The sequence below is a fragment of the Pseudorasbora parva genome, chromosome 1 (assembly GCF_024679245.1).
Source record: "Pseudorasbora parva isolate DD20220531a chromosome 1, ASM2467924v1, whole genome shotgun sequence".
Lineage (NCBI taxonomy): Eukaryota > Metazoa > Chordata > Actinopteri > Cypriniformes > Gobionidae > Pseudorasbora > Pseudorasbora parva.
The window spans coordinates 35037546-35057415 of NC_090172.1; the positions used below are offsets into that span (position 1 = coordinate 35037546).

A 19870-nucleotide genomic window follows, 5' to 3' on the forward strand; every position below is an offset into this window, starting at 1 on the left:
TGGTCTTATAGGCACATTAAAGGGATAGCTCATACAAAAAAAATTCTTCACATTATTCCAAACCTGTTTCTGTGAAACATTAAAGAAGAAATTTTGTCCATACAATGGAAGTGATTTGTGCTCCAATGTTGATTGGTTCTTACTGTTCCTTAAGATGTCTTTATTATTCCACAAAAACACCTTGAGTTCTTTGAGTATTCTTATAACATCTATAAATATGTCTTGAAGTCGTTCAGCTGCCCTTTGAAAGATAAGAAACTACTTGCAACTGACTTCTCCATCTTCTACATTACCTTACCTTACCTAACTCTATGTGAATGTGTAAGTGAAAATATTTCCTGCTTTTTAACAAGAACTAGTAAGCCTTGACTTCTGATCATTTGCCTTTTTTTCTTTCAGCATTCACAACCTTATCTAGCAGTTTTCTCATAAGACATCCTTAAGACACTCCTTGCTTGAGATGCATCTTAGGCTTCTCTAACAATCACCCCCGACTTTGTATGTACAAAACCTGGAGTAGTACCATGAGCTTGCAAACAGAAACACAAACAACTGGGTTGGATCACACATGCTAAATGAAAACAACAGCAAGTAAAAGAAGAAGCTAATTTGTTTGTGAAGGTAAAATAGATGTTTTTAGGAAAATGCGCACATTTGAATACAAGTTGAACACAAGTCAGGACAACAGGAAGCAAATAAAGAAAAAAAGGGTATAGATTTGTTTAAGTTTGTAAACTCACTGGCTTCTTGAGGAAGAAAAGGGATAGAGCACCAACCAGTGGCATATTCCCCAAAAGTGGTTCAAGAATCACGCGCAGAACTCCATGTAGCTATTTATACATGCGGCCATGTACATACACAGAGGGAGAGAGAAACACATCACATTAAATGTTGAAACACTGGTAAGGATTCTTGCTAGAAGTTGGGTGTGTATCCTATTCCCATTAAAGGACAACTCCGGCGAATTTTTAAGTTTATCTTGATCGTTATATCTTTGTGAGTACAGTCTATAGGAAAAAAAAAAAAATTTGATTGGTGCTTGCAACACGGAGTTATTACATTTAATCCCCAGAGGCCTCTTTTTTTCTATAGACTGTGCTCACAAAGGTATAATGATCAAGATAAACTTAAAAATTCCCCGGAGTTGTCCTTTAAGGCAACATAACATATCTTGAATTAAAATAGCTAAATAAAAATCAGCATTCAACAGATTATATTAATAAAAGCATTGCTGCTTTAATGAAGTCAGCTCCATTTCAGAACATCACAATAAGACTAGGAATCCTCACATAGAATGACAAGACTTCATTTTCTTAATATGTTTGTCTTATTGTCCAGTAAACAAGATATTAAGTCTTCGTGGCTTATGCAAAATTGTTTCTTGTGTAAACCTATCATGTTCTAAGAATTATTAACTTTTTCTGGAAAACAACAAACAAGAACATTTTTGCAATGAGAGAGAGATCAGCACTTTCAAACTCACCACTAAGCCCCTAAGGCTGATGATGAATGTATCAGGATCTCGATATTGATGCATATATTTATTTTGCTTCAGGCAGAACTCCACATGCTCTGTGATATATTTACCTTTACAACCATCACTTCAGCTTTAAGGAAACAGAATTCTGAACTTCTGTTTTAAACAATTATTCATGACCAAAGAGCTGCTAATGAAAACATTAGCTCAAAGGAGTGCCCTTCCTCAAGCAGTCCTTTATGGAATAATAACACTGAGTGAAAGAGGTTGTATATCAAGCACATATTTTCCTATTAAGGGCTTTTTCTGACTTTATGGTGGTTTAAGTATGTCATAACACTCTGAGAAGCTCACTAGATGGTTATGATAATCAATGAAAAAGAACTGAAAATAAGCAAGCAATAAGCCAAAATGTAAAAAGAAAAAAAACACCATCAACAAAAAAACTGTTCAATATTTTCTGTACAACAATTTAATATTGTATTACTCTTTTATTGCTTATTTTAAATAAAACTTTTTTTGTTATAGTGTATGAATAATTTTAAATCACCCATGTGGAAACCAATTTGAACTGCCATTGCATATGAAAGGTGCATATGAAATTTTGTATTATGTAAATAAATGTACAAAATACACAAAAGTATTTAATTCAAATGATTGTACATCTTTAACCAGTGACTAATTATTTTGTGAGGGCTCTTAAAACCATGAAATGGACTGTTATTTTATATGTGATATATTAAATATATGTCAATTGTTCCTGGAACTGAGTGTCCGTGAAGTAAAGGTGTTTAAAAGTAAACTCCATAAATCATGCACAAAACGGTCATTTTGTGAGCATGTGTATAATTATATATATATATATATATATAAATATATATATATATATATATGATCCTGCAGTAAAAAACAGTACAAGGGTATTTCAGTATTTGGTTACACTGCTCCCTATAAATACACACACCCTTTCTGTAAAAATAGGCTCTGTTCAGTTGACAGAATTCCTTCCATGAATCACGTGGTTGCATCACAATATAGGAAAGAGCTTCTGTATCCAACAAATTAATTCTCTGGCCTAGGCTAAAATAATCCATTGGGTCATGGAGACAAACTCAAGATGCCATAACAGAGCTTATGTATATGTTATGTACAAATAATATAGAAAATGCAATCCTACTGCTTTGTGTGACACAAGAGAAGAGAATGTCACTCTAAAATGTTTTATGAGAAAAATATAACAATATACCTGTATACTTTTGATCCCTGCTCTACAGTAGTACCTTTTGATATCCACATCGATTTCAGTATTTCCAACGTAGCTGTAAGAGAACAGACAAATAATAAATGCTGTGGCATAACCAGGATGATCAGAAAGGTTATGCCAAAAGATATCAGAAAGGCTTATCAAAGTGATGTCACCTGATCTGAAGGTCCATAATGATCTGCCGTTTGTCCACGTTCTCAGAGTAAACTTTGACCCCATTGATCCTGAGAGGCTGTGACAGAGATGAGCACATATGCCCCATTAGGGGGGGTGGGGGGTTGCCATCACAACCAGCATGCATTCCTCCACAGAGCCCTGACAACATTAACTATTTCCATCTGACAGCTGGTCAGCTTTTCCAAAAGGTTTATGTTTCTTACGTCAACCTTCTTACTCCTGATATATAAAGCCTTTTAGTAGTTAAGCAATGGCTTACCTTCAATAAAATCTGCAAGATTGTCCACAATTAACATTTACAGTCTTTAAATGACTGAAACAAAGTTCAAACTGAATAGATAAATATAATATCAGAATATTATCAGAAATTATATCATATTGGCTTTCAATTCACTTATATATGCATTCCCTCTGAAAAAAAGACGTAAACAATTTGTGTTTACATTTTATTTGCTGATAAAAGGTCAACACCATGCATGTCTGTTTCATGCCCTCATAGGGTATAATAGCATCCAATCCCATTGTGAACTGCTGCATAAGCCAAATACATAATTAAATGTTTGAAGTATATTTTGAATTATGCTTAGTTATATTTACAAAGTTGTGTGATGTGTACTCTTACAAAGGCTTCAAGAGCAAAAAAGGGTGTCCGCTGCATTAACCCACAATCTCATGTATACAAGTTTCCATAGATTTCATCCTAAAAGTGTGTGTACGCACAAAAGTCAGAAACTGCACAAAATTCCCTTTTAAAACACAGTTGCCAGAAGACCTCCACCCCGTCTTCTCCCCGAAATAACCATACACCAAGCTTACAATGTCTAGTTTTACTATGCATATCCTCCATATTTCCATATTAATATTCCCATCTATGTGAAACCATGTTTAAAGGTGCCCTGGAATGAAAAATTGAATTAACCTTGCCATAGTGAAATATTAAGAGTTCAGTACATGGACATCACATATGTGAGTCTCAAACACCATTGCTTCCTCCTTCATATGTAAATCTCGTGCATGAAAAACACCATGGAAAAATAAGTGATTCTCAACATAACGCCAACCGAGACACAATTGCTGGGATTATTATTATATATGCCCAGAACATTTGCATATGTCCAAACATGTTCAATGTCAGGCGGAACTGCGCAGCCGAATCATCAGGTAAGAGTAAACAAACCTCACGCGAGGATAGCGAAAACGGCAGATCATGGACACAAATTTCATGTTCCAGGCTGTGCAGGGGACGTGAGGACATTTTATACCCTTCCCACAGATAAAAAATGTCAACAGTCATGCTTGATGTTTATTATAATAGGATACTGCAACAGTTTAATTCAAAATCGCTTGTTTGCTCGGCCAATTTCAAGCAAGCTTCGCTCAGCGTCTAAAACTGAAGAAAGAGGCAACTATATTCCTGCAAGCAGTAAGTAGCGATTTATCCACTTATTGACTGTTTAAACAACTTCTGATTAAATTGAAAGTTTCTAAGAGAGACAGCATTGTCTAGATGACGCAAGACGCTAGTACAGTAAAACTCTAAGAAACTCCAAGTACCATACAAAATAAATAGTGTGTCTAATGACAAAGGTTAATATTATTTTGTATTACAAAATACAACCGTAGATACGCATGTCATACTACTTTAGTTTCGTTGCTTACAGATCGCTCACTCGATCCCTCTAGCTAATGTCACCTTCTCCACCATATAAGTTAAAATGACAGTCATTTGACAAGGCTTCTATTCATTTTGTGTGTGCGTTCATGCGGTTGCCAGATTTCAGTCATTTAAATCCCCCAATCAGAGAACACGTATACTATCCGGTGTTTTACCTAAACATGTGCAATCCGGCAACCATATGCACGCAAGCTCTCTCGCGCATGGATGATCTGAAAACACCAATAAACAAGTAAGTTGCATTTTAGCAATCTCCATTTGAGATGTTCTGCTTAAAGTTTCATTCAGTCAGTCTGTGATCTGTCAGGACGGTCAGGACAGCATCTTTTTGGACATCGCTTTTATCAATAATATGCATCTAGAAAGCTGAAATGGAAAATGTTGGGCCGCCTCAAGAACTGCCTGCTCTCGCTGCTGCTGGATATTATGCCAGGGAGCATTTACTAGCCTACTTTTAAAAAATGCGGGTCAGGAAACTGGTCGGGTACAATATTTTCTTTGTTGCAGTTGGGGTTGCGGGCGGGTTTGCTGAAAACGTCGGTCCGGTGTGGGTTGTTCATACATTGACCCGTGCATAACTGGTTCATATATATGCATGTATACACAACGTTTATAGTGTACATCAGGCCTCAGGTGTTCAACACAAAAACAAAAGCACAGTGTAATTGGCTCAGATTGGCAAAATGTACAAACAATGAATAATAAAAAAAGATATAAAAATATGTACAATGCATATATACAAAATCAGGTTAGATATATGTGTGTGTGTAAACGGTGTGGGTCGTATAGACAAGCCGGTTTGACTGCTGTCATATTAAACATCATGAACAGAGGTTTACATGTTCTATAATATTAATAAGATTAATGTTCATAGGCCGAGAGAACTATGTGAGTGTGCATACCTTATCTCCAAGATCAATCTTGGTGAAGCTGAATGTACTGAGGTGGGCATTGGCTTCTTTGATGGCTGGCTCGACTGTTCCTTTAAATAGCTTCTCCACAAACTGGCACACATAAGGCCACATCTGTTTCACTGTCTGAACGGCAAAGAATGTTTCTGCTTAGCAACTGAGTAAAACTTAGGCAATTAAGGCATCTTCATTCCTTACTCATACTAACTTTAGTGTGATAAATAAGCCAAATTAAAACTCATGAATTACCACAGCAAGTTAAATGTTGATTGATAGTTTCTTGACTGGATTTGCTAAAAACTTTCAAAATATATTTTTCCACAACAAGTTTGCAGATCACACAAATGTACACAGGTTTTGTTTAAACACGACTGAGGGCATGTTGTAACTTGACTGACTGTAAATGTTTTAAGTATTTGGAAACTATTTCCCATGAAAACAGGAAGCCCTACTGGGAAGACACAAACAGAATTATTCAAATCTGAATCTAGGCTAAGAGGTGTACATAGTCTGACAAAAAAGAGACTTAACAGAGCAATATTTTTACATTAATTTGTTGTACACATCACATTTATGTGCTTCAAAATGCATGTGTATGAATATTTAAGTTGTAATATTAGTATGATACAGTGCAATACAAGTTTTTATCTTCTTACTTTTGTCATGTTTAAAAACATGGGTGATTCTGCAGTGTTTCATGTAAATAGTTTTGCATTATTTTGAATGTTGCAGACATACTTTGCAGAAGCATGAGGCCATTCAGGTACATAAATTACAACAATGATCAAGATGTCAATGAAATATTCAAATCAAACATGTTTTGTCTGGCCGTCACTGAATGTATATGTACAATGAATAAAAAAAACAAAAAAAAAACACTAATTACACACAGCTACATTTTCTCTGAGCTTTTTTTTTCCCACACAGAGGGTAAAAAATGATGGCTATGTGTAATGAAAAAGATTCAGATCTCTCAGATTCCAGATTATTGACTGCAGACATGTATACGAGAGTGGTGGATAATGATTACTAAGGACAGGGAATTATTATATCACATGTATCTCACCTTATTTAGCCACTCAACTCTCTCCACATCTGGATAATGAATCTGGTAGAGAAAAAGATATTCAAATTAAAGACTTCAATAAATGCTCTGAACCCTTTGAAGAAACCCCTCTTGGTATTACACACACCCTTGGGCCATAGATGGTATAAAAAAAAAAAAAAAAATTCTGTCTAAACCTATGAAATGTAGCCTAGAAATCTAGACGCACCCTATCGTCAGCAAATCTAATCTGCCGCAAGTATCGTCTAGCAACTCTCAATACACTTCTGAGCTGTAAAACCCAACCTCTGATCAGGCCAGTCACATCGTGTATGGACTCGGTGGGCGGGGCTTAACATGATGACGGCAGAGTTGCGTTAGCGTGCTACTTGTAAACACAGAGGCTGTCGAATGGCGGTCTTCCGAATCAGCTTTGACCGCGACTATGGAAGACTTGGAGTTGAGCTTTACTCTGAGAAAATAACAAAGAACGGCACTGAAGTCATTCTTAAAAAGGGAAGATGTGTTCTGAGTTTTGCTGACCAGATACAGTGAATGTTTAATATATCAACGAGCTCCGCTTCATGTTGCTCTGGTTTGTTGAATCGCTATCCAATTGTGTGCAGATGCAGTTTGAAAGACAACCATTTATTCCCTCCCCTAAGATTGAGCCCTGTCAGTGGTGAGTTTCCAGACCAAACATCTTGATGTGGGTCTGGCTTGTCAGGCTATATTAAAGGTGCCCTAGAATGACAAATTTAATTAACCTTGCCATGGTGAAAAAATAATAGTTCAATACATGGACATCACATACTGTGAGTCTCAAACATCATTGTTTGCATCATAAACCCAACCGTGACGCAAGCGTTGGGGATCATTTATATGCACGCCCCCAACATTTGCATCCGTCCAAACATGTTCATTGTCAGGCGGAAGCCGAATCATCAGGTAAACAAGCTGCTCGCATGGACACACTTCATATTCCAGGCTGTTCAGGAGATGCAAGGACTTTTCTACCCTTCCCACAGATAAAAAATGTTGACAGTCATGGTTGATGTTTATTATAATCTGATACCACAACAATTTAATTCAAGATCATTCGTTTGTTCGGTCCATTTCAAGCAAGCTTTGCTCAGCGTCTTAAACTGAAGAAAGTGGCAGTTTAAAAGAAATTACAACTGTATTCCTGCAAGCAGTAAGTAGATATTTATCCACTTTATTGACTGTTTAAACAATTTCTGATTAAATTGAAAGTTTTAGATAGACCGCAAAACTAAATAGTGTGTCTAATGACAAAGGTTACTATTATTTTCTATTACAAAATACAAACGTAGATACTTTGCTTAAATCGTTCACTCGATCCTTCTAGCAAACATCACGTTTCCACCATATAAGTTAAAACGATAGTCATTTGACAAGGCTATTTATTTTGTAAAAATATAAGTTATATTTATATTTTTGAGAACTGAAGTATGGTGTTTCCTATGATGTTTTTGCCTATTTGTATTTCAGATTAGGCTACATCACAGTCACTGCGCAATGTTAGCCTACATTGTGACTAACGTCATATAAACATGCAATATCGTTGACGAAAAAAGAAAAAGTCTAAAATGTAGGCTGAATGACACTAAGCAGAAAATCTCAAATGGAGCTGAAATGCAGCTTATTGTTTATTGGTGTTTTCAGATCATCTGCGCGCGTGTGCGAGAGCTGCATATGGTTGCCAGATTGGACACGTTTAGGTAAAACACCGGATAGCATACAGGTTTTTTTTTCACAGAAAAGCTCTGTTTGGGGGATTTAATTACTGAAATCTGGCAACCGCACAAACGAGAGCTCTTTCTCACGTGCAAATGATCTGAAAGCACCAATAAACAAGTAGAGGCTGCATTTAAGCAATCTCCATTTGAGATGTTTTGCTTAAAGTGTCATTTAGTTGGTCTGTGTTCTGTCAGGACGGTCATGACTCACGAGCTGAACAGCTGTGAGCTGCTGAAATAAGCCAATCAGAGCAGAGCTTAACATTAACATTCATGACCCCTCCAAATAAGGCAAAAACAGAGCATTACATCCTAGGGATAATTTATAGGGTTGTAAATGGACCTGTAAAACTGTATCTGGACAATTTTTGCCCTTAAATAAGCCACATACCCTCAATGTAGATATCTGAGAACAATTTAACATATTGTTTCAAATCATTCTAGGGCACCTTTCTGTCTGTCTGTCTGTCTGTCTGTCTGTCTGTCTGTCTGTCTGTCTGTCTGTCTGTCTGTCTGTCTGTCTGTCTGTCTGTCTGTAGATAGATAGATAGATAGATAGATAGATAGATAGATAGATAGATAGATAGATAGATAGATAGATAGATAGATAGATAGATAGATAGATAGATAGATAGATAGATAGATAGATAGATAGATAGACAGACAGACAGACAGACAGACAGACAGACAGACAGACAGACAGACAGACAGACAGACAGACAGACAGATAGATAGATAGATAGATAGATAGATAGACAGACACATACAGTGCCCTCATCAATTATTGGCACCCCTGTTTTAGATGTGATCATGGACTTCTAAAAATTCTCCTTTAAAAAAAAACAAGCATAGAACCCAAATGCAAAAAAAGAGAAAAATCCAATCTTTCATTTAGGTAAATTACTCTGGTGGTAAAAAATAAATAAAAAATTCACAGATAAAAAAAAAACAAAAAAAACCCAACAACCTTGAAATCATGTGTCCCACAATTATCGGCACCCCTGATGTTAATACTTTGTTCAACCTCCTTTTGCCAACAAGAGATCACTTAATCTTCTCCTATAACTTTTCACAAGATTGGAGAACACAAAGAGAGGGATCTTTGACTATTCTTCTTTGCACAATCTTTCTAGATCACATTGTCCTGGGTCCTCTCTTCTTTAACTCACCCCACAGGTTTTCGATTGGGTTGAGGTCTGGGGACTGAGGTGGCCATGGGAGGGCCTTGAGTTTGTGACTGCTGAACCATTTTTGTGTAGATTTTGCCACATGTTTTGGATCATTATCCTGGTGATGACGACCCATCTTCAGCTTTCTGGCAGAGGCCATCAGGTTTTTATTTAAAATGTCCTGGTAGTTCAAAGCATTCATAATACCATGCAACCTGACAAGGTTCCCAGGGCCTTCGGAAGAGAAACAGGCCCACAGCATCACAGATCCTCCACCATACTTCACGGTGGGCATGAGGTGCTTTTCGGCATATTAATCTTTTGTTTTACGCCAGACCCACTTAGAGTGTCTGTTGCCAAAAAGCTCAACCTTAGTCTCATCTGACCAAAGCACACAATCCCAGTTGAAGTCCCAGTACCGCTTAGCAAACTCCAGACGTTTACGCTTGTGAGTGTTAGTGAGAAAAGGCTTTTTCCTTGCATGCCTCCCAAATAGCTTGTTGGCATGTAGAGAGCGTCTGATGGTTGTTTTGGAGACTTTGTGACCCCAAGATTCCATTCTTTGCTGCAATTCTGTGACAGTGATCTTAGGACATTGTTTTACTTCTCTTACCTTCCTCCTCACGGTGCGTTAAAAAATAAACGATAAACTTGGGACCTCTTCCAGCGTTGCTTGTCACTGTTCAAGTTGTTTTAAACTTCTTAATGATTCCTCTGACTATAGTTAAGGCGAGTGGCTATTTTCTTGTAAGGTTGACACACATCTGCCTTTCCTGAATGGTGTGTTTTATTGTCTTTGCCATGTTGACAAATGGGTAAGAGAATTAGGCCTCTGTGTCACGTCATATGTATACCCCAGGGAAGTAGGAAGTCATGAATTACTAATTAAAAGTTCCTAGATACCCTAACCAACTTTAGCAACTACAGAAAAATATATTTTGAAAAAAATTAATTACATTTTTCAGAGGAATTGTTAGGGGTGCCAATAATTGTTCATGATTTCAAGTTTTTTTTCTAAATGTGTGATTTTTTTAACCACCAAAGTAATATAATTAAATGGAAGGTTGGATTTTTCTCTTTTTTTGCATTTGGGTTCTATGTTGTTTTAAAAAAAAGGAGAATTCCATAATCACATCTTAAACAGGGGTACCAATAATTGTGGAGGGCACCGTATGTGTTTGTGTGTGATATTATATATATACATACATACACAAACACACACACATATTAATATATTAACTCTCACCCCTAGAAGGAGCCCATGAAAAAAATATTTTTCATAAAATTCTTATTATTGAACATATGAAAAATGACCTCAGGTTTTCCCGTTTTTTTGTAAAAAAAAAAAAAAATTAACTATAAGATTTTAAACTCTACCGTACGGTTGAGATGTCAGTTGGTAAATCTTATTTTACATTAACAGTAGTTTATGATGTTTTTTGAATGTTGAATGAAACTCGTAACAATGTTGAATGAAACTTGTAAATGTTAGTACAGTATATATATATATATATATATATATATATATATATATATATATATATATATATATATATTGTACTATATATATACAACCAATCAGGCATAAAATTATGACCACCTTCCTATATTGTGTTGGTCCCCATTTTGCTGTTAAAACAGCCCTGACCCGTCGAGCCATGGACTCCACTAGACCACACAAGGTGTGCTGTGAAATCTGGTACCAAGATTTTAGCAGCAGATCCTTTAAGTCCTGTAAGATTATATTGTACTATTTATACACCGATTAAGCATAACATTATGACCACCTTCCTATATTATGTTGGTCCCCATTTTACTGGCGAAACAGCCCTGTCCTCTCAAGCCATGGACTCCACTTGACCCCTGAAGGTATGCTGTGGTATCTGGCACCAAGATGTTAGCAGCAGATCCTTTAAGTCCTTTAAGTTGCACTGTTACGTTTCTATCGATCAGACTTATTTGTTCAGCACATCCCACAGATGCTTGATTGGATTGAGATCTGGGGAATTTGGAGGCCGAGTCAACGCCTCAAACACGTTGTTGTGCTCCTCAAATGATTCCTAAACCATTTGTGCTTTTTGTCAGGAGCATTATCCTGCTGAAAGAGCCACAGCCTCCAGAATACCGTTTCCACGAAAGGCTGAACATGGTCTCAGCAATGCTTAGGTATGGGGAGGGTGTCAAAGTAACATCCACATGGATGGATGACCCAAGGTTTCCCAGCAGAATATTGCCCAAAGCAGCACACTGCCTCCGCCAGCTCGCATTCTTCCCATAGTGCATCCTGGGGCCATGTGTTCCCCAGATAAGCGACACACATGCACCGGGCCATCCACGTGATTTAAAAGAAAACGTGATTCCTCAGACCAGGCCACCTTCTTCCATTGCTTCGTGGTCCAGTTCTGATGCTCACATACCACTGTTGGTGCTTTCGGCGGGGTCAGGGGTCAGCATGGGCACCCTGACTGGTCACCGGCTATGCCGCCCCATACACAAAAACTGAGATGCTCTGTATATTCTGACACCTTCCTATCAGAACCAGCATTAACTTCTTGAGCAGTTTGAGCTCCAGTAGCTCGTCTGTTTGATCGGACCACACGGGCCAGCCTTCGCTCCCCACGTGTATCAATGAGCCTTGGCTGCCCATGACCCTGTCGCCAGTTCTCCCCTGTTCCTTCCTTGGAGTACTTTTGATAGACACTGACCACTGCCAGTGGTATTGGGGGAACACCCTACAATAGCTGTAGGTTTGGAGATGCTCTGACCCAGTCCTCCAGCCAACACAACTTGGCCCTTGTCAAACTTGCTCAAGTCCTTGCTTGCTACATATGCCCATTTTTTCTGTTTCTAATACATCAACTTTGAGGACAAAATGTTCACTTGCTGCCTAATATATCCCACCCACAAATAAGTGTCGTGATGAAGATATAATCGGTGTTATTCATTACACCTGATCAGTGTTTTGTGTTTGAGTAATATTCAGGGATGCAAACATGTATGGTCAAATAAGAGAGGTACCCCCCCCCCCCCCACCCAGTATAATATTACAAGATGTTTATTGTAAACGTAATTAGCAGCTTTTAATGGGGCAGCAAAGATATGATAGATACGAGAGAACAAGATAGGCTTCCAATAATTGTTCAGTGCACAAAACCCTATGAAATGCTTCAACTCAGAGCGACACTAAGCGCTTATGCGCATCCTGGGTCACGCATACTTTTGGAAAATTATGGAAAACAGGTGTTTATGTATTTTTCTTGTATTTTGCCATATTTTTATTGTTTGGACACCCATAATTATGGTTTGATTCCCTACTTAACTGATATCTTGTTTGACCCTATTATTTGAGGACCGATCAGTAACTTCTTTTTTGTGTGACCAACTGAAGTGTGTTTGAAGTGTGCAAACAATATATATATTAGGGGTGTAACGATACGCGTATTCGTATTGAACCGTTCGGTACGAGGCTTTCGGTTCGGTATGCGGTACGCATTATGTACCGAACGGTTCTTGGTCTAATTAATTAGATTTGGAAAATAGAAAAAGTATGTAAAATATAATATTATGTGTTCAACAAGGAAGCCAATAACCAAAACGACGTAACAGGCAATGCCCCTGACTAAGAGAAAAAACAAAAAAAAACAAATATTTTTTAGACTGCTCAGTCAGGTGCTCGCTTACTCAGTACACGCTGAATGCTCATTGCAAAATAGCTATTGCGTTTAACAGACCAGAAATAGAAGATCCTCCAATAACCAATGGGTCTGGTGTGTTGGTGAACTTTGGATTCTCTGTAAGCTATGATGGTGTTGGCAAGAGTGATGGATTAAAAAACAACGGTATTTCGCATTTGCTACATGATGGTACAGCAGCGGGAATAATTCATGTCATGTCAATCAACTCATTTACACCGACAACAAGACTATAAAAAGAAGAAACAGCCACAAACTATCCCACAAACTATCCCCGCAGCATTTAGACCGACATTTCCAACTTATTCAAATGGCAAAAGACATTTATAGCCGCGGAAATGAGACCTTACGCCCGTTTCACACAAACTCCGTCTGCAGTGTATAGCCTATGCGGTGCGTATTTTTTCTGTACCCATGTTAACGGTTGCGGACTGAAAACGCAACATATGTGAAAGGTCAACAGGGCGTGCGGCTCCTGCACCGCATACGCAGCGCAATTTTTTTATTTTTGCTGTATCTAAAACGTACCGAACCGTACCGATCCGTGACACCAGTGTATCTTATCGAACCGAACCGTGAATTTTGTGAACCGTTACACCCCTAATATATATATATATATATTATTTATATATATATATATATATATATATATATATATATATATATATATATATATATATATATTTTTTTTTTTTTTTTTTTTTTTTTTTTTCACACATATACATAAATATATTTTCCACAAAGATAATTTATAACATAATAACATTTGGGTTCTATGTCGTTTTTTAAAAAAAGGGAGAATTTTTAGAAGTCCATGATCACATCTTAAACAGGGATGCCAATAATTTAGGAGGGCACTGTATAACATATTTTTCAGCCACAAAGAGAATTTATAACATAAAAAATGCATCTGCATATAGTTGTCCCTCAGGTTTTGCTTGTATAGAGTTGTCATCATAATACTTATGAGTAGAACAGCTCATTGTCCCTCCACTGACCACCTTCACAGCCGTATTCACCGAGTGACCAGAGACCTACTAGTATGTTAAATGCACAACCATAACAATCACATCTTAAAACTGAAACTTTACATTATAAACAAATGCAACACAAGGAAAACAAATGTATAGGGCACATTTGAATCTCATTACTATGGTAACTAGCACGGCTGCAAAACCATAAATATTTCTTTGCAAAATATCAAGCAAAAGATGAAAGGAAAATTCCAGGTAAAACAGCAGATTACCTGAGAATACATTCAGCCTGTGAAAACTGAAGTTGTGTTTTTGGCAATAAAGCTTTCTTTTTTTGCATGTCCTACAAAAGTAACATCATTGTAATCTTTGTAACATCATTACAAAGTGGGTGTGTGTGACTTCCTTCTGCGGTGCACTCTTAAACTTTCGCCGTATCCGGTCGGCAAAACTCAGAACACATCTTCCTTTTTTAAGAATGACTTCAGTGCCGTTCTTTGTTCTTTTCTCAGAGAAAAGCTTAACTCCAAGTCTTCCAGAGTCTCGGTCAAAGCTGATTCGAAAGGCCGCCGTTCGCCAGTTTCTGTGTTTACTAGAAGCACGCAAGCGCAACTTGGCCATCATTATGTTAAGCCCCACCCACCGACTCTATACACGATGTGATTGGCCTGACCAGAGTTTGGTTTTTACAGCTCAGAAGGTTATTGAGAGTTGCTAGACGACACTCGCGGAAGATTAGATTTGCTACCACTAGGGTGTGTCTAGATTTCTAGGCTATGTTGGTGTAGCTTAAAGCAGAGAATCGTATGACAACACATCAATTTCCTCAGCAAGATATCCCATTGACATATTCATATCAGTTCAGCATTTCAGGGCAAATATCACTGGACACAACTACAGCTGTTACGACAAGCACTTCTGGAGTCCCTCTAACATGAATATTGAATATTTTGTTTAGTATTCTGTGGGAAAGACATGGAAAGTTTCCATGGTAACCATGTTTCTATGGTCACAGATCGCTCAGGATTTCTACTCACTGCCTAGACAATAGACAGATATCTTTGAGAATGTTTATTTAAAGGGATAGTTCACCCAAAAATGAAAATTCTGTCATCATTTACTCACCCTCAAGTTGTTCTAAACCTATATGAGTTTCTTTGTTCTGCTGAACACAAAAGAAAATATCCTGAAGAATGTTTGTAACCAACCATGGTTTTCCCCACATATGGTAGTCAATGGTTGCTCTATGGTTGCAAACATTCTTCAAAGAGATAAGACTGTAGATTGTAGAGTTGCCGCAACAAGAGATGCAAGTCTATGGAGAACTGGAAGTGACATAATTTGATAAGAATGTGATAAACTGTGATGTAAATGGTTTGTCTTTCTATTGAACCTATATTGAGTTGTCGTGGCATACTGATAAGTGAGACGTCAACTGGAAAAAACTGTGTGTGTGTGTGGGGGGGAGACTAGCCTGTGATCACTGACAGATATTTTATAAGGCTATTACACTTTGCAATTTAACTTTGCAATGCAATAACAAGCTTGAAGACAGTGTTAAAGACAGTATTTTTTTTTTCATTGGTTTGCTTTAACATGTCTTTTTAAGAAGGCTGGCATTCAATCCACTTCCAGAGAACCGGTTATCAGGAAAACTTATGACCCTCAAGCATCACACACTTCCTAGAAATCAGAGAGAAACTAGACAAACAAGTCATCAGTGTTTCTAAAGAAAACTTTGGTGGCAAAGAAACGTGTTACTGTAAGTCCACTACTTTTAGCAGTAATGTGCATGTAACAAAATATTTTTTAATTAAGTAATGCAATTACAATTACTGAAATTGAAATGAGTCTGTTACTCGCGTCACTCTCTTCTGTGAAAAATGAACACTTAAAGTCGCAGACAAGAAGCTCAAGATTTGGAGACAAAGTTATAGAGGCCAGGTTGAGATGGTTAGGGCATGTTCAGAGGAGGGAGAATGAATATATTGGAAAAAAGGATGCTGAGGTTAGAGCTGCCAGGCAGGAGGTCAAGAGGAAGACCAAAGAGGAGGTTTATGGATGTAGTGAAGGAAGACATGAACGTAGTTGGTCTGAGAGAAGAGGATACAGAGGATAGGACTAGATGGAGGCAGATCATTCGCTGTGGCGACCCCTGAAGGGAACAGCCGAAAGAAAAAGAAGAAAGAAGAAGATTTGAGCTGCATCTAGTCTGCGCTGCGCTCTCGTGTCTGTAGTCTAAATTTAGACCAGAGCCGTTGGTGTGTGTGTAAGCTTCTGCGGTGTATGAAACTAACATAAAAACAGCCTTCAATAGCCTCAACTGAAAGCATATTTACACTGATTCATTTCCTATCGCATATATAGTGCTCTATGTGCCTTTCACCATGTAGAAATTAGTAAATGTGTGAACAACTGACCGATTCCAGCCAGAGCTTCAGCAGTGTAGGGGGCGGGCTTTAGATTCTAGAGAGCATTTTGATTGGAGAGAAGATTTGACGAGAAGATGAAGACTGCTAGCCTGACAAGCCAGACCCACATCAAGATGTTTGGTCTAGAAACTCCTCATTGACGGCTCAATCCGCGGGGCGGGATAAACGGTTGTCTTTCAAACTCCTTCTGCACACAATAGGATAGCGCTACAACCAACCAGAGCAATGAAGGTGAAACAGAGCTTGTTGTTAATTAAACGTTCGCCGTATCCGGTCGGCAAAACTCCGAACTCTGAATGAACAAAGTCCTGTTCTTTGTTCTTTTCTCAGAAAAAAGCTTAACTCCTAGTCTTCCAGAGTCATGGTCAAAGCTGATTCTTAAGACCGCCGTTTGCCAGTTTCTGTGTTTACTAGAAGCACGCAAACGCAACTTGACCGTCATCATTATGGCCCCACCCACGACTCTATACACGATGTGATTGGCCCGGCAAGAGTTCGGTGAATACAGCTCAGAAGGGTATTGAGAGTTGCTAGACGACATTCGCGGGCAGATTAGATTTGCTGCCGCTAGGGTGCGTCTAGATTTCTAGGCTAGAAGACTGCGATTATGTCATCAAAATCTGTAATTTGTTTTAACGTAAGTGAGAGACTGCACGTTTTGAATGTTTTTATCTCCTAAATGCAAATTTTGTCATTGTTTTGGAACACACTAGCTTATTCATAACTTTAAGTCTAACATAGTCATACTAAAAGCTAAAAAACTTTAAAAGTTACTTTCTTTAGTAACTAATTACTTTTGATATACAATAAGCTAATTGGTAAAGTAATTCAATTGTTTTTAAAAGAAGTAACTGTAACTAATTACTCATTTTCATGGCCCAACACTGGTGGTGTCACTAAATAAATAATGAATGAATATTCATATAATTTATAATAACTTTTTTTTTAATAGAAAAAAATCTCTTTAAAGCAAAACAAAATATAAAAACATATTTTGCACGGCATGCAGAGGGAGTTTGAAAGACAACCATTTATCCTGTCCCTCGGACTGAGCCCTGTCAATGGTGGTGAGTTTCCAGACCAAACATCTTGATGTGGGTCTGGCTTGTCAGGCTAGTAAATTGCAGTTACCGTAACCACTGAAACTACACAGACTGACCTTGGGTCTAACCTTTCATGTTCAAATATCTCATTACATAACATATATTTACTATGGCTTTAGATTAGAGCTATGATGAGCAGAGGCTCAGGATACTGCTTATATAGGATAAAAATAGACGAAAATATGGTAGAGACACATGCTGCATCCTCTAGTCTAGCAAAACACTGTTCACCTTCACACAGACAGCTGGATCAGCTAGGATCCAAACTTATTTATGTTTTAAGTACTCAGTTTGCTGAATGGACAACATTGAAATCAAACAAAGCATCTTAAGCTTAAATAAAGCACGAATGTGATGAATATGAAATGAATATGAAAGCAAATGCACTGCTTATTTATCACAGTTCAAAGTTTATAAAAATAAATTAAGTAGAAATTAAAGAAAAGTACTCAACAAAGATATAACCGAGGGAGTTTAATAGCACACACACACACACATATATATATATATATATATATATATATATATATATATATATATATATATATATATATATATATATATATATATATATATATATATAAACTAACTCGCACTAGTTTCTATGTCTTTGTGGTAGTGTGCTGACTATGATGTTCTGAAACAAAGCCAATGTCATCAATGAAAGAAGAGTTTAACTCACCCATGACGGTAACTCAGTTGCCCCCATCTCCTGTTTAACCGTGTCCTCTTGCTCAAAAAAGGAGAGTGCTCTGTTCAGCCTCGTGTTTTTACATGTAGTGTTTCTCTTCCAAAAGAAAAATACTGTGAGTGCGATTAAAAGCCAACTAAAGCTGAACTCAAAATAACCCAAGACATATATGGGGAAGATAATGACGAAGGTCTTGGCGAACTGCAGCCACGTGCGGGTCAGTTCACTGGTGCAGGACGAGGAGTCCTCGCTCAGCTCCGACGTTGAGGAGGAAGGAATCGCCCCGTTTGTCGGAGCTGTTTGTCCGCTATCCTTTTGTCCCGAGGCACCTACTGTTTGAGAAAGATTTCCGCGCACAGCCGTCATAATGTCCTCTGTCATATTCGGCACAAACGGCGCAGATAAAATGTTAGGCACTGCTGTCAAACGTGCACATTGTGTGCTTCAATGTAAGATCCGAGGGTAAACACGATACTTTTTCAGACCATCCCGTATACACGCGGTTCTTCCACGTTCAAGCACAACGCTCGGCTAAATCAATTTGAGGATGTTTTCACGTTAGTTCCCCTCGTACACCAGTCCATTTTGACGCGGATACTGGCTCGCATTGCGTTCATTTTAAAAACATATCTAGTGGTGCATTACTAAAGACCTAATCAGATGTCGCAGCGATTCTGTGCGCGCATGTATCGTCTGACTGTTGTCTGGCTTGTGTGTTGTGAAGAAGCGCGTGCTGTTTCAACTGCTGTTTTGACAGACAGCTGAGAGCTTCACACACGCGCACGCACGCGCACTCACACAGTGAGTCTCGAGAGGTCAGTGTCACGAGCAGCGCAAAATCGCCACCCTGACCTGAGCTAAGCAACTGAAGAAACACAAACAACATGAGGTTAACTGCTAATTAAAATCGATCGTTTAGATGCCAAAGATCGATCGTTTAGACTGGGGTGGCGATACGACCAGGGACACCCTCCTTAAATTAAAAAACTCTATCGTTTATAAACGCCCTTGCAGTTGTATTATATTATTTATGTATATCCATCTTTTGGGATTTATTTAATAGATTCAAATTAACTAATGTTTCTTATTTTAATAAAATTGTAATAATTTATTTTAATCTAATTAATTAATTAATTAATTTATTTATTTTAAGTTTGTCGATTGTGTCAATAACAAAAAGCTGTTTGTTTAATTTTTTCTTCATTTCTGCATGTTTCGAATGGATAGATAGTTTATATATAAAAAAGTGTCGACTGTGTGTCTAGTTATAACCTTTATACTTAATTTGTGTCGTCTTCAGCTCAGTTCGACTTAAAACAAAGAACTGGCTACATCAAAATCGTTTCTAATTTATCCTAACAAGAATGCTTAACCTAACCCACACGGAGAAATGTATAGTACAAAGCTTTGTCTTAAAAAGTAGATAATGACTTTAGACATGGACAGACGTATAATGTTTGTCTTATGTTTTATATATTGTGAGCTATGTCGAATTTTGTT

General features: G+C 37.7%; 1 protein-coding gene across 4 annotated transcripts in view; it reads right to left on the bottom strand.

Annotated features, from left to right (window-relative positions):
• esyt2b (extended synaptotagmin-like protein 2b) overlaps nucleotides 1-19179 on the bottom strand; it is a 45006-nt gene extending 25827 nt beyond the window's left edge. Inside the window, exons 1-6 of one of the 4 annotated variants that reach the window (XM_067438693.1) lie at nucleotides 18362-19179; nucleotides 6571-6612; nucleotides 5496-5630; nucleotides 2897-2973; nucleotides 2724-2796; nucleotides 741-830 (exon numbers count right to left, since the gene is read on the bottom strand). In XM_067438693.1, the coding sequence (XP_067294794.1) occupies nucleotides 741-830; nucleotides 2724-2796; nucleotides 2897-2973; nucleotides 5496-5630; nucleotides 6571-6612; nucleotides 18362-18751 (807 nt within the window). In that variant the 5' untranslated portion in view covers nucleotides 18752-19179. The remainder of the gene's footprint in view (nucleotides 1-740; nucleotides 831-2723; nucleotides 2797-2896; nucleotides 2974-5495; nucleotides 5631-6570; nucleotides 6613-18361) is intronic. The other 3 variants (XM_067438675.1, XM_067438683.1, XM_067438702.1) reach the window with 3 other exon arrangements.
• Between the last annotated feature and the right edge of the window lie 691 nt (nucleotides 19180-19870).